The following is a 13,548-nucleotide window of genomic DNA, read 5'->3' as shown; positions in this document are numbered from 1 at the left end:
TTAGCTGCATACTGGAGATTCTCTCCAGTGCAGTCAGACAAGAAAAAGAAAAAAAGACATCCAGACTAGAAAAGAAGAAGTACATCTAACCTTTTTTTTTTTTTTTTTTTTTTCTTCTACATGGGACATGATTGTCCTCTCTAAAAATCCTATTGCGTTTCTCAAAAAGTTGCTAGAACTAGTAAGTGAATTTAGCAGGGTTGGAGATAGAAGATTAATATGTTAAAATCAATTGTGTGTACTACCAGTACACTCAAAAAATGCTGCTTGTAATAACATACAGGTAAATATTTAGGGATAAATCTTGCCAAAACATATAAAAGACCTGTACACTGAAAACCAAAATTCATTTCTGAGAGAAATTATGGGCCAAATAAATGGAGAGATTCATTTTCTCTATGGCTCTGAAAACTCAGTATTGTTAATTTTCCCTCAATTGATCTGTAGTTATACAGTCCCAGTCAAAATCTCTGAAGGTTTTTTTGGTAGAAATTAATGAGCTCTTTCTAAATTTCATGTGGAAATGCAAAGAACCTAGAAACCAAGACAAGTTTGAGAAAGAACAAAGTTAACTAATATTACCTGATTTCAAGATTTACTATAAAGCTAACATAATAAAACTGTTATAATCAAAACACTGTGGTATTGCTATAACAGCTAATAATAATTGATAGACAAATATGTCAATGAAACAGAATAGAGAATCGGGTGGGGGGATCTCGAGTCCCCTGAGTCCTCCCCACCTGATTTCCTCTTCTGTTTCATTGTCATATTTGTGTGTGTGTGTGTGTGTGTGTGTGTATAGGCAGTTGATTTTTGACAGAAGTACAAAGAAAATGCAGTAAGAAAAGGTAGACTTTTTAACAAAAAGTGCTAGAATAATTGACTAGAATAGTGCTAGAATAACTTTTAGTAGAAAACGTAGAAGAAGATCTTTGTGACCTCGGGCTAGGCAAAGATTTCTGAGGTATTATACCAAAAGCATAATCTTTTATAAAAGAACAAATTGATGAATTGATCTAAAAATTAAAAACATCTGCTCTTTAAAAGCATTTGAAAGAAAATGAAATGATGAAAAAATAGGCCACAGACTGGGATAAAGTCTTTGCAAAGTGTATACCTGATAAAGAACTTGTATCTAGGTTGTATAATTAGTTCTCAAAACTCGGCAATAAGATAATGTGCAGCCAATTTAAAACTGGGCAGAAGAGTTAACAGACATGTCACTGTCACTTGTATCTTCAGAGGAGATGGATGACAAATAAGCTCCTGAAAAAATGCTCAACATCATTAGCACAAATTAAAAATACAATGAGATACCACTATGCACTTGTTAGAATATCAAAATCTACACACACCTGAAGATATGTCTCTTTTCTTTTGACTTTGGACTTTCTGTGTGAAGATATAATGTATGGAGCATCTTATAATTCTGAGGAGAAAGTAAAAAAAAAAAAAATAATGGAGATCCTGATTACTGGGGGGAAAAAAATAAAACAAAATCTCTTTCCAACTCAGAGAATCCTTTCCACAAATGTAGCAGAAAAAGAAAACATTTTTGTTGTTGAATAAGCCTTAAACCAGACTGCAATTTGCATCACAGCCAGATGGCAAAGACAGACAGAAATTTCGTCTTTCTGTATAACCAGGTAGATACAGTCAATTATGTATATGTTCTGAAGATAAATAACTTGTCTTCAGGTAAGAGTACAATTGACCCTTGAGCAGAAGGAATTTGAACTCATGCGTCTGCTAATATGCGTGTATTTATCAGTAGTAAACACTGGAGAAGTACACGGTAAGAGGTTGGTTGAATCCATGTATGTGGAGGAACGGCGAATACGCAGGGCCCGTGGATACAGTGATCAGGTTAACTTCCACTTTGTTCTGGGATCTGGGGTACCTTCTTGACAGCACCGTTTGCTCTACATAGTTCATTCTGAATTTGCTGGGTGATTGGGTGGCCGTCTGTGTTAACTGCCTCTATCCAAAGGAAAAATAATGCTTCTGTCTTTGTGACGAAGGAGCTTGGAGAAAAGCCCCTAAACTAACCTCCCACAGTGACAGGAGGATTGGGGTGCTCTCTTCCCTGATGTTCACATTTCAAAGGCATGGCTTCCCAGCTTCTTAAGGAAAACATTCCTGTATTGTAAAGCTGGCAAGAAGTTTAAACTTGTAAAAAAATTTATGTGCATATCAAAGGGACAGAAGTTTTCCTAAGTCAATGACCTAAGAAAAGGGATGAGGTCTTTCAGCACCAGGAAAAATTTAATATTTTTTTATTAATCTTTAAAAACCCAGAGATCTAACAGTGTTTTACTGCTGAATTAACCAACCTTTGTTTCCATCTATCTCTAGGCTTTTTGTTATATGAAGTAATTCAACTGTTTGTGTAGTTTAGGTAGCCTCCATCCTATAGGAAAATTGTCCTAACTTATTTGACCCTAAAGGCCAAGGAAAATGAATTTTCCCCAGCTTCCTTATATCTCAGGACAAAATCTAATAAACCATTGAAAGCATACCAGAAATGTTTTGCCTGCTTCAGTTTATCTTTTCTAAAAATGCATGTGATCCATAATATATCCACATTTGTTTCATTATTTTTTCTTCCCCACTTTAAGATTTGAGGAAAAGATGTGTGGAGAGTAAGAGGGGGCAGATCTTTTGGAAAGGTTAATGTATGTTTTAATGTGTCATCTTTTAGAATATAATTCCACTGAGTCTCTTCAGTTTAATTCGATTTCTAACCAGTCTGTTCCCAAGGCATTATATAAACATAAAGAATAAAAATGAAATGGAAGGTTTATGTTAATGGTTTTTCAAACATTGGAGGTTTTCTTATGAGATACTTGCAGTCCCCATCGCAAGCTGTTAGAGCTGTACCATCTGTCCATGACGCCCTGGACATTGCCATTGGTAGTTGTGAGAAAGAAGAAACAAAGCAGCAAGACTCATTTGATCAACAGAAGGGATTAAGGAAAGAACGCGTTTAACTCGATAGTTGGTCCTTTGAGCCTTACCATTTCTCCACAGGCACTTAAGTGCTTCTCCTAAGATTTGGTTGACTGTTCTTTCTGTAAAACTTTCCTATTCCGTGGTTACCACTAACACTTAGGTTGAGATGACTTCTGGCACCATCTCCTCCTCTGAATGTCTTGTTTTTTATAATAAAGATAAAAGAGATGTATGTGAACTGCATTTAAAAATAGCTCTAAAAAGTAAGCAAGACACCCCTTAAAACTGAAGTACTTAACAGCACCTTTTTACATACTTAGAGACCTCTTTTCTCTCTAATTTTGAACCAGAGTTTTTAAATAATCCTGATTAGAAGAAAAAAATATCTGGTAGTTTGATAGCTCATTTAGACTGCAGACTTTTCTCAAGTTTTACAGTGAAGATACTTTTTTAGATTTTTATTTTTTCCATTATAGTTGATTTACAATGTTCTGTCAGTTTCTGCTGTATAGTAAAGTGACCCAGTCATGTGTGTGTGTGTGTGTGTGTGTGTGTGTGTGTGTGTGTGTATTCTTTTTCTCCCATTATCCTCCATCATGTTACATCACAAGTGACTAGATACTTCTCCAGTTGTTCTATTGGTTTTTTTTTGTTTTGTTTTTTTGTCTTTTTGCTATTTCTTGGGCCGCTCCCTCGGCATATGGAGGTTCCCAGGCTAGGGGTCGAATCAGAGCTGCAGCCACCAGCCTACGCCAGAGCCACAGCAACGCAGGATCTGAGCCACGTCTGCAACCTACACCACAGCTCACAGCAACGCCAGATCGTTAACCCACTGAGCAAGGTCAGGAACTGAACCCGCAACCTCATGGTTCCTAGTCGGATTCGTTAACCACTGCGCCACGACGGGAACTATTGTTCTATTGTTAAATCAGAGTATATACCATGTTCTTGACATGAATTGTTTAGTTATATTACTTTAATTTCTAAATATATCTATAAATCCATAGCCTATCCCCCACTCTCTAGGAATTATCTGACTCCAGGAAGTGGTCAATCTTGTTCTAAACCCCTGCTGAAGGTCCAGAGGTATCCCACAGAGGGCAGGTGTGGAAGTTGTATTATTTCTTAGGGCTGCCATAACAAATTACCACCAACTTGGCATAACAGAAATTTATTCTTTCACATTCTGGAGGCCTGAAGTCTGAGATCCGTTTCCTCTGAAGATCTTCCTCGGATGGTGGGAGCCTAACTTCAGTCTTTACCTCTGCCTTCCCACAACTTTCTTCCCTGTAGGTCTCTGAGTCCAAATCTCTTCTTCTTTCTCCCATAAAGGTAGAAGTCATTGGGTTTAGGGCTCACCCTAAATCCAGGGTGATTTCCTCTTGAGATTCTTGATTAATTATATCCCAGAGACCCTATTTCCAAATAAAGTCACATTCTGAGGCTCCAGGTAGACAAGAGTGGGGGATGGAGGTGGTGTACTATTCAACCCACTACAGTATTAGTAAGATTATTGTTAAATGATTGTTTAAAAATAATAATACCTCTTTATCTAAAATTTATCTAAAACTTTCACATTCATTATCATTCTGATTTTTATAACATTTGTGTTTACATGAGGTGATTCTGTTCCATCCCCCATGGAAAGGAATCATTTTGCAGGAAACTGCATTTTCTCCCTCTATTCCTTCACCTTACTCCTCTCCAAAGAAGTGATGAGATTAGAGCAAGCCTGACCCATTACCCACATGTAACCAGGGGACATGCAGCTGCACAGAACATAGCTCTCCTGGGCATGTTTTTGCTCAGAACACAGAGAGCTTGTGCTTCTGGTATCCGTACAGTAAGCAGACCCAGCAGAGTCTCTTGTTCTGTCCATCCAGGTCTTTTTCAGTTCTGGCTTCTCTCTCTGTAAGCTGGTGAATAAATCAGTCAAGCAGGTCTTAAGGTCAAGGCTCAAGGAGTGAGGTTAGAGGCCTTGTTTCTCTCCATTTTAGCTTTATAGGGTATAAAGTTGATTAGCAACCCCCATTTAGCCCTGTTTATTACTCTGTCGTTTAGAACTATGCCAGTAATCAGAAAAGATATTAATGTGCCTATTTTAAAAATAAATTTAGCTAAAATACTATGAAGGAATTCTTCACAAAAGCCTACTAAGGCCCAGCTAGTTATTGCTAAGATCAAGAGTTAAAGCCGAGATTTCCTGACTCCTTATGGTTGTCTTATACTCACTTTGATGACCCCCTAATAGAATTCAGATTGGAATTTGCCCAGTATTACAGCTAAGAATCATTATGTGTGTAAACTATCCTTTTTAATTTCTAAGTTACCGCTGTGGCTTGAAATATTCATAGAGCGGTAGGAATCCTTACCTTCATATAAACAATATTATTACCTATTCAGAGAGGCTGATAACTTATTAAACCTCCTGTAAATCTATAATGTTTCTGCAACCTTTATTTTGCAGTACCTGCACCAAGAACTGCAAAAACTGGTGTATTGGGAGGGTATAAAAGTCCTGGCTGTGTCCACATAATGTATTTATTTCCTTCAGTGTTTATAAATAAATGTGAATTAACTAATTTCACAGTTAGACTGTGAGCTCTGTAAACTGCCAAAATATATGATTAATATTACATCTGAGTTTTCAAAGAATGTCTCTGAAAAATTATGAATTGGTTTGTTTTATGCCATTTTATGGCATTGTTGTTTTATGTGCTTCAAATGGGTATGTGGACTTTGCTTCTTAACTGCCTTATTTCAGAGGTCTAGTTTTTCATCTTACTGGATTTTCTTATGCACCATTCTGGAATCCATTATTTTGGTGTGAATCACTTGAGATGAGGTTCATTCTCTGATGTGTTTTTCATCAAAGCCGTTCAAAATAAGCTATGGGTGTCCTCTGCTCTGGGACCACTTGATCTCATTGAATCCTAATGGAAACTCATTTTTCCCCTTTTATTTTCAGGTATTTGTATCTGCTGTTCTCCAGTGATGACCTTTTACCTTTAGACCACTGGGTATTTAATACAGAGGCTCACCCTCTACCCGTGTTACATTTAGCCAACACCACGCTTTCAAGAAATCCTGCTGTTCGATGAAAGCAGCCCCAGAAAGACCATTCTCACCTGTGTTTTGTTTACATGGACCACTGCAGAGATTCGTCTGGAGAGGGGCCTTTTGAAAACCTGGACCTCTTAAGTCAATATGGCAAGGTGAAACATGACTATTCCCTGCAAGACTTTTCAACTTGTAGATATCTCAACTTTGAAATGATTCCATTTTATACCTGACCAAAACATATCCTGGTGTGTATGGGACAGAGACCTGATGTGCTTGGATTCCTAACAAGATGGTCACATGAGAAATTATGCCTGCTACTACTGTATTGCTTTCAGCATCCTGGAATCCGGAGGCTAGACTTCCTGAGAATAAGCCGAGAATGTGGAGCACTTCGCAGGAATTAGAGATGGCCTTTGGAACCAGTTATATATTTGTTTCCTCCCAAAGTGGAGCAGCTCTCAAGTCAAAATATTTATGCATTGTTTATCCCTTTTTGCTCCATTTTTAATAATGGAATGTATAAACAGTAACAAAAGAACAGTGTAACCACATCGGCAGCAAGAAGACTTGAAAAAGAACCAGAGTACCTATCCCTGTCTGAATTTTCAAGTTCCCCATTAGATGACTGGACTGGCAACCATTTCAAATCTCAGTCTATTTCCATTGAAATTTTGTGGTTAAATTTGTTTTCTCTGGGGGCATGATCTCACAAAGAATACTCCTCAAGTCTTTGTCTCCACATGGAATCATTGAAACTGCTATTTATCATAACCACTACTTAAGAGCCTGGGTTTGGGATTTTGTGCATGTTGTTCAGTCTCGTGTTGGTAGCATGACAAAAAGTGGGGAAAATGCCACAGTTCGTTGCCTTGAAACCTGTTCTGAGAGAAAGCCTTGGTTTTGTTGGTAGGAGATTATTTTTCCAAACCAGCAAATCTACCAAGTACCTTTTATCCACATTAACCTCATTCTAAACTCAGTAGAATCCCTCGATTGACAGCTCTCTTTATGTAGCTCGGCACAATTCACTGTACTATTGTGCAGCTCTGAATTCACCTTAATAAGCCACCTTACATCTACAGTGTATTACATCGAAAGCAAAATACAGTGAAACTTCCTTAACTCTTCTTGGGACAGGGGATCCTTTATTATCCCATCAGATGCGTGAGTTTTTCACAAATTTTTTTTGTAAAAAATAAATTCAGCTTGTATTTTCTCCAAGGATATTTACAGAAATCCAAAGCATCAATCAGAATAGTTTCAAAATAATTTTCAGTGTCTAAAATACGGTGTAATTAATTCTGTTGCACTAAATGTGGGCTATATCTAAGAGGCTTTCTCTTACCGTCAATAGATTTTGCCATGGTATTTCTTTAAAGAGATGACTATTTCTTTATATTTTGGGGGGAAGGACTTTAATTTTATTATGAACTATAAGATAAATAAGGCTTATAAATTTCATGTCCCTTGAATTTATGTCACTCTTTCATCTTTACATTTAATACAAACAGCTTCCATGGACAGTAATAGTTGGAAGTAGTATTAATTAGTCTAATATTTACTCTGAATTGGAATATTCCATGAAATGATGTATAGGAAGCCCACTTTAGAATTCTGAAGGCTTACTTTCTTACTTTGATAGTTTTTCTTTTTCCTCTTTTATTGGCATGTGGTGGGTTTAAATTGAGAAAAGCTTTAATAAACTAATAAAATTAAGTATTTCTAAGGATGATCATCTTATACCACAAATAGTCAGACAGTCCTCACGGTTCAGCAAATGACCCATAAAGGATAACCACCTCAAGATTTTCAGTGTACATAGAAAGTAAGGATGTAGAGCCAGTTGCATTATTTAAATCTTTAGGAGAGTTAAATTTTAGTACACATGTTGAAATTGTAATACCTTTTACTAGTTAAAAAATTAAAAATTTTAAATGAGAATGGTAGATGACTAACTTTGGAAGAGAGAGGGAAAGTATTTGGCTCTCAAAAATGTTAGCTTTCCTCCTAAAAATAGCACAAGCCCACTTATGAGTCACGAAAGCAAATGAAAAACTTGACTTGGCAAAAGACCTAGAACAGCTGCGGAGATGGCAATGAACCCTCCCTCACTTTGTTTAGAAGAATGCAGAAGAAAGGGGCCTTCCTGGTTCCCCAGGAACTTCTCAAAGAATGAGACGACAGAACGCCCTCCCAAGTGCTCTGTGTGTATTTCTCGGATGACTGGAGCTCGAGAGAAGGCATGTCTGGTACAAGCAAAAAGTTAGAGAGGGACGGAGGGAGAGTCTTCTCCATCATCTCCCTACCTTCCTCGTGATGATAAGAAGACTGCAGCCTGTAACACTGCTTCCTTTTTTTCTCCTTCTCTGAATACCAAAGGCAATTCAATTTAAGTCAGCTACAAATGGCTTGCCAGTGTCATGTTTTATTTTTGCTATAGATTTTAAAAGTTATTTTCTCCAAGATCAGTCCTTATTCTGCTTAGTCCTTCCAAGAATATTCTTCACTTTGTTCTGTCCTTTACAGTCCTTTGCATTTTGTAGACCTTATTACTCAGGTTAAATACTCATTGTATTTAGAAGACCTTCTGCAAAGAGCCTAGAAATGCTCCTTATCAGGTGCCTCCTCAAAAGCTGACACATTGCTTTGTGCCTTTGGCACAAATGTGCAGAGTAGATAGATCATTTGGTATGTGAAAGAAAAAAAAAAAATAGAGATGTCGAACACCCCCTCTAGCTTCTGTATTTATTTTCTTTCAGAATTTTAGGATCATACTTTTTGGTTCAAACCAGCATAAAGTTGTTAAAACCAAGAGAATGGGGTCCCAACCAAGAAGAAGACTCAGTGCTGAAAAATAAGTACCCAGTCACAGGGTTCTTACTTTCTGGTGGGTTGCACAGATGTGCTGTTTTATGTCTCTCTGTCATCACCTTATTCCTGTCTTTGAGACGTTTGTATGTAAAAGCGAACCTGGGTATGGAAGCGACGTATTCTTTATGTTGGATATTGACCCCTACTCTCTCTGATGTCCCCTGGGGCAACCCAGGGCTTCCCTTGGTAGATTTTAACCAAGCAGTTCAAAATTTTGATCATTCACTTCTCATCTCCATTCTCCATTGCCAAAGTCTTTGTCAGAACTACAGATTTTTTGGTAAAAGGTTGTGCTTGCCATTCTTATCATGCGGTTCCTCCTTAGGCCTGCCTGGATTTCCTTGAAAGAGTGGGTGAGTGAGTGAGAGAGTGAATGAACCAACACCGAGTACCTAATGTGTGCCAAGCAAGCATTGTGCTAGGTTCTTTCAAGTATTAGAACACTTTGTGATTCCTATGGCATTTTCTGTATAAGTGTAGTTCATACCATTTTAAATGTTTTCCAGTATGATTCATGTTACAGAATCCTTAATTTTATATTTCATTTAAATTAAGAAAAGAAATGGTTTATAATATATTTTAAACAATATGTTACTATATAATACTAACAGCTATAATTGTAGTTAATAACTAATGTCTCTTGGAAAATGTCAAAGAAATACTTGATTTCTGATGCAACTTTGACTAAAATATCTACTTTAGAAATAAAAACATTCTTATTTTGCTATATCACTTTAATTACATAATTAAAAGTTAATGTTTTATAGAAAAGCTGGTTATTTTGTATTCCAAAATTTTTGTCACATAATTCATGGATAAAATTTGCAGTTGTACATTGTTTGTGCTCTGCTATGGGTCCTAGTAATGGTCCCATGCTGTTAACTATAAAGAAAAATATACTAAAATATTTCTATGTTCCTAATAACAGTTGCTAGTAATGGTATTTTACATTCTTATTTTTCTTTAGGTTTCCTTACCCTCAAATTGGCTAGCTCTTATCTTATCCACTCTTTTCATACGTATATACATTAGTATAATTGTACACAGACTTTTAATACTGTGTTTGTTAATTAACAAACTCAGTTGTTAACTGTTTTGGCTGCGCAAATTCTAAGCAGAATATTTGAGTAGCCAAATATGATCTGGAGATATTTAAATGCACTTATTCTGGTCCAAAAACATTGGTGAAGATGATTTTCTGTTCCTTTAGCTCATTCAGATCATGTTCTTTGTGTTCTATAATGGATCAGCAAGCTTTACTCTAAAGGGCCAGAAAATAGATATTTTAGGCTTTGTGAGCCGTACTGTCTCTATCTGTACCACTCAGCTCTGCTGTTGAAACATGAAAGCAGGTGTGACAGTATATGGGGGGGGGGGAGCTTGGCTGTATTCCAGTAAAACTTTATTTACAAAAACATGGAGGGCTGGATATGACCCATGGATCATAGTTGTTAACCCTTGGTCCCGATTTTAACTTGTATGAGACCCTGTAAACTTTGATAGGCATCTTTTATCTGTGTTTTGAGTACCTAATTCATTTTTAAAGCAAAAGATGTGTGTTAAGTACGATTGTATGTATTTGTGTAACCTAAAGCTATATATTTTGTTATCTTGAAAATAGATGTATTCTATTGGAGTCTGTTCAGGTTTCAGTTTGATTCAACTGTCTTGAAAGAGGCATTTTGCGTGTGTGTGTGTGTGTGCGTGTGTGTGTGTGTGTGTGTGGTGGGGTCTGCTGTCAGCCCTTATCCTTGCCTTGTCATTTATTGCCACAATTCCAGAGTCTCCATGTGAAAGGAAGGATCTCTTTGGTGTCAAAAGAGTGTATTTGCTCTAAGTTCTGCTGGCTCACTGACCTTTGGACCAGGACTCTGGATTACTGGAGCTGCAAAGATTTTTCCACTTGAATACTCTTAGAGCCCTATGACAAGAATATGATAGAATTTCTGACCTTTGTGCTGCAGAAACCAATCTTTTGGAAAATTTTTAAGCAACAGGAAATGGGTTATGTGCCTCAGTTGCCATTTGGCAACCACTGTTCCTTTTTAAGACTACAGTGGGGTCCCACCCCTCTTACCTCTAGAACAGCCTAAATCTGAGGAGTGCAGAGAAAAGGAGTATTCAGAAGAAGAGTTCCCCTTCTCTCTCCTTGCACTTGCCTCAAATCCTTTTCAAGTCAATAGCATTATTTCAGAATGTCATCGTGCGTCATATTTAAAGCAGCCTCCACCTTAGCCTCTTAACTGTTTAACAACGAATCCATCTTAAACTTTGAGCCCAGCAGAACTCATAAAATTACATGACACCATATTTGCTAGTACATGTATTCATGCGCCAATCATCCCAAAAATAGATTTTTCACTAAGAAGTTCATCAATTATTTCACTATATTTGGAAATCCTACAGGAGGGAAAGCCTATACTTAGAGTGATAGAGAGAGCATACCTTATAAATGTGGCTTTTCTAGGTCCAGCATCCTAGACAGATGGCTTCAGCTCAGTGTGAATGTAAGTGTGAGTACACAAACACACCCACATACACACATGTTAATATGCAGAGGATTTTAAACAGTTATAAATGTCTTGTAGCCATTTGAATGCTATAGAATTCTACTGCAACTTTCATACCAGAAAACTCCATGGAGATAAGCTCAGCTCTTTCTTGGGAAAATCTATTTTTTAGAAAATTTAGAAACTAGTTTTTGTTGGATTAATTACATACAGCATCCCCGGTTTTATTACTGGATTTGGAAGTTGAAATGCCATTTCTCAATCTTACTGGTCTCAAATTCACTGGTCTATTTTTTTTCCCTAAACTAGTAAGTGGGGCAAGTATAACCTAAATCAGTATCCACCGGCCACTCTTAAACTGATTTCCAGTCATATCCTCCGTATGTAATTTTTATAAATTAAAGGTAAGATTGTATATTAAAAATTAAATAAAGATGTTCTTTAAGTGAAAAGGCTGTTTATTCTTCATTTGTACCCACTGATAACAATAGAGTTCAGTCTTCCTATTTTCAGAACAACTTTGGCCTTTACAGTAACTGGTGGTCTTCAGTCTTCCACATTCAAAAAGTATTTATTACTAAACTTCATATTCCTTGATGTTAGAGAAATGAAGAACTTGCTTAAAGGGTAATTTTCATGTTATCTGACTTTAAGAAAACCAATCGTAGACCTGTGTGGTGATTTTCTAGTATGACTGCCTGTTATCTCTAAGCCCCAGTCTAGTCCAACCTCTGAGACCATCAAGCTTAAAAATTACCTTAATCACTGGATCTCATTCTGTCACATTAAAATCTAACTTGACCTGCTTGTGAAGGTTCCTAGGCTAGGGACTGAACCCACACCATAGCAGTGACAGTACTGGGTCCTTAACCTGCTGAGCCACCAAGGAACTCCAAGCACCAAGGAACTCCAGGCTATTTAAAACTGTCCCCATGGAGCATCAAATGGGGTGATAGCAATGCCTGAAATGACAGCCAATTTACATCCTTGAGGTCTAATTCTTCCTGGCACAGTGAATTTTAACTTGATCAAAATTTTAAACTAAAAAATTTATGTTAATAGGTGTATCCAAATTAATTGTGGACTTGTCTGTTCAGAAGCAACTAAAATAAGACCAGATAAAAGAATAAGGATCTCTGAGTAACTATAATTTGCTAAAATCTGGGTCTCTCTGTCTACCAATTACCTGAAATTTTCACCATTACTTCATTGATTTACAAAAGACTATCAGCATGCAAGGAGCATTCATGTTAAGAGTATGGGTTCATAGAAACAGAGAGTAGGTTGGTAATTACTAGGGGGTGCGGGAAATGGGAAGATGTTGGTCCAAGGGTCTAAACTTCATGTATAAGGTAAACAGGTTTTGGAATGTAATGTGCAGCGTGATGGCTGTAGTTGACACTGTATCGTGTACTTGAAAGTTGCTAAGAGACTAGATCTTAAATGTTCTCATCACACACACATACCAAAAAATGTGTATGATGTGATGAATGTGTTGCCTAACCTTATTGTAATCATTGCATATTAGATACAAAGAGCCAATCATAGGCACCTTCAATTTAAACCATGCTGTGCCAATTATATCTCAAATGGCTATGTATTTAAAAAACCAAAAAAGTATGGATTCAGATGGTGAGAAATTGCAACTTGTTGGCTGACCTAACAAATTTCTTAAAAAAATTTTTGTGATAAAATATAATTTAAAATATGCTATTTTAATCACATTTAAGTGTAAAAACCAGTGGCATTAATAATTACATTAACTGTTGTAATCTATATTTATGTTACCATCACCACTATATTTCCAGAACTTTTTCATCACTCCACACAATCTATTAATAATTCCCTATTCTCCCGTTCCCTCAAGAAAATTTCAGTTTCTTGGCCCCAAGAAAATGCTAAACTTTTTTGTCTGTAAAAGAAAGATAACATAGGATTTTTAGGAGAATTAAATAAGAAAAATCCATATACCAGGGCTGCAATAAGCTCACAACTTTAGTTGCTATTTTTAGTTCTTTTCATTAGCCACATTTTAAGTAATAAATTATAAAAAATAGAAAAAATGTTATAAAGAGGAGGGCAGTAAAGAACCAAGAAAATTATTAGTTCTACTTCCTTCTTTTATTCATAAGGAAATGAAACCAAAGGG

At 36.7% G+C, this 13,548-nt stretch overlaps 1 protein-coding gene across 1 annotated transcript in view; it reads left to right on the top strand.

The window, feature by feature from the left end:
* MAN1A2 (mannosidase alpha class 1A member 2) overlaps window positions 1-11,851 on the top strand; it is a 162,204-nt gene extending 150,353 nt beyond the window's left edge. The window contains exon 13 of the mRNA XM_001927622.7: window positions 5,924-11,851. Within this exon, the coding sequence (XP_001927657.4) occupies window positions 5,924-6,056 (133 nt within the window). The 3' untranslated portion in view covers window positions 6,057-11,851. The remainder of the gene's footprint in view (window positions 1-5,923) is intronic.

Source organism: Sus scrofa, chromosome 4 (genome assembly GCF_000003025.6).
Source record: "Sus scrofa isolate TJ Tabasco breed Duroc chromosome 4, Sscrofa11.1, whole genome shotgun sequence".
Classification (NCBI taxonomy): domain Eukaryota; kingdom Metazoa; phylum Chordata; class Mammalia; order Artiodactyla; family Suidae; genus Sus; species Sus scrofa.
Note: the sequence above shows the minus strand (reverse complement) of the source record. Positions and strands in the feature narration are given on the sequence as shown.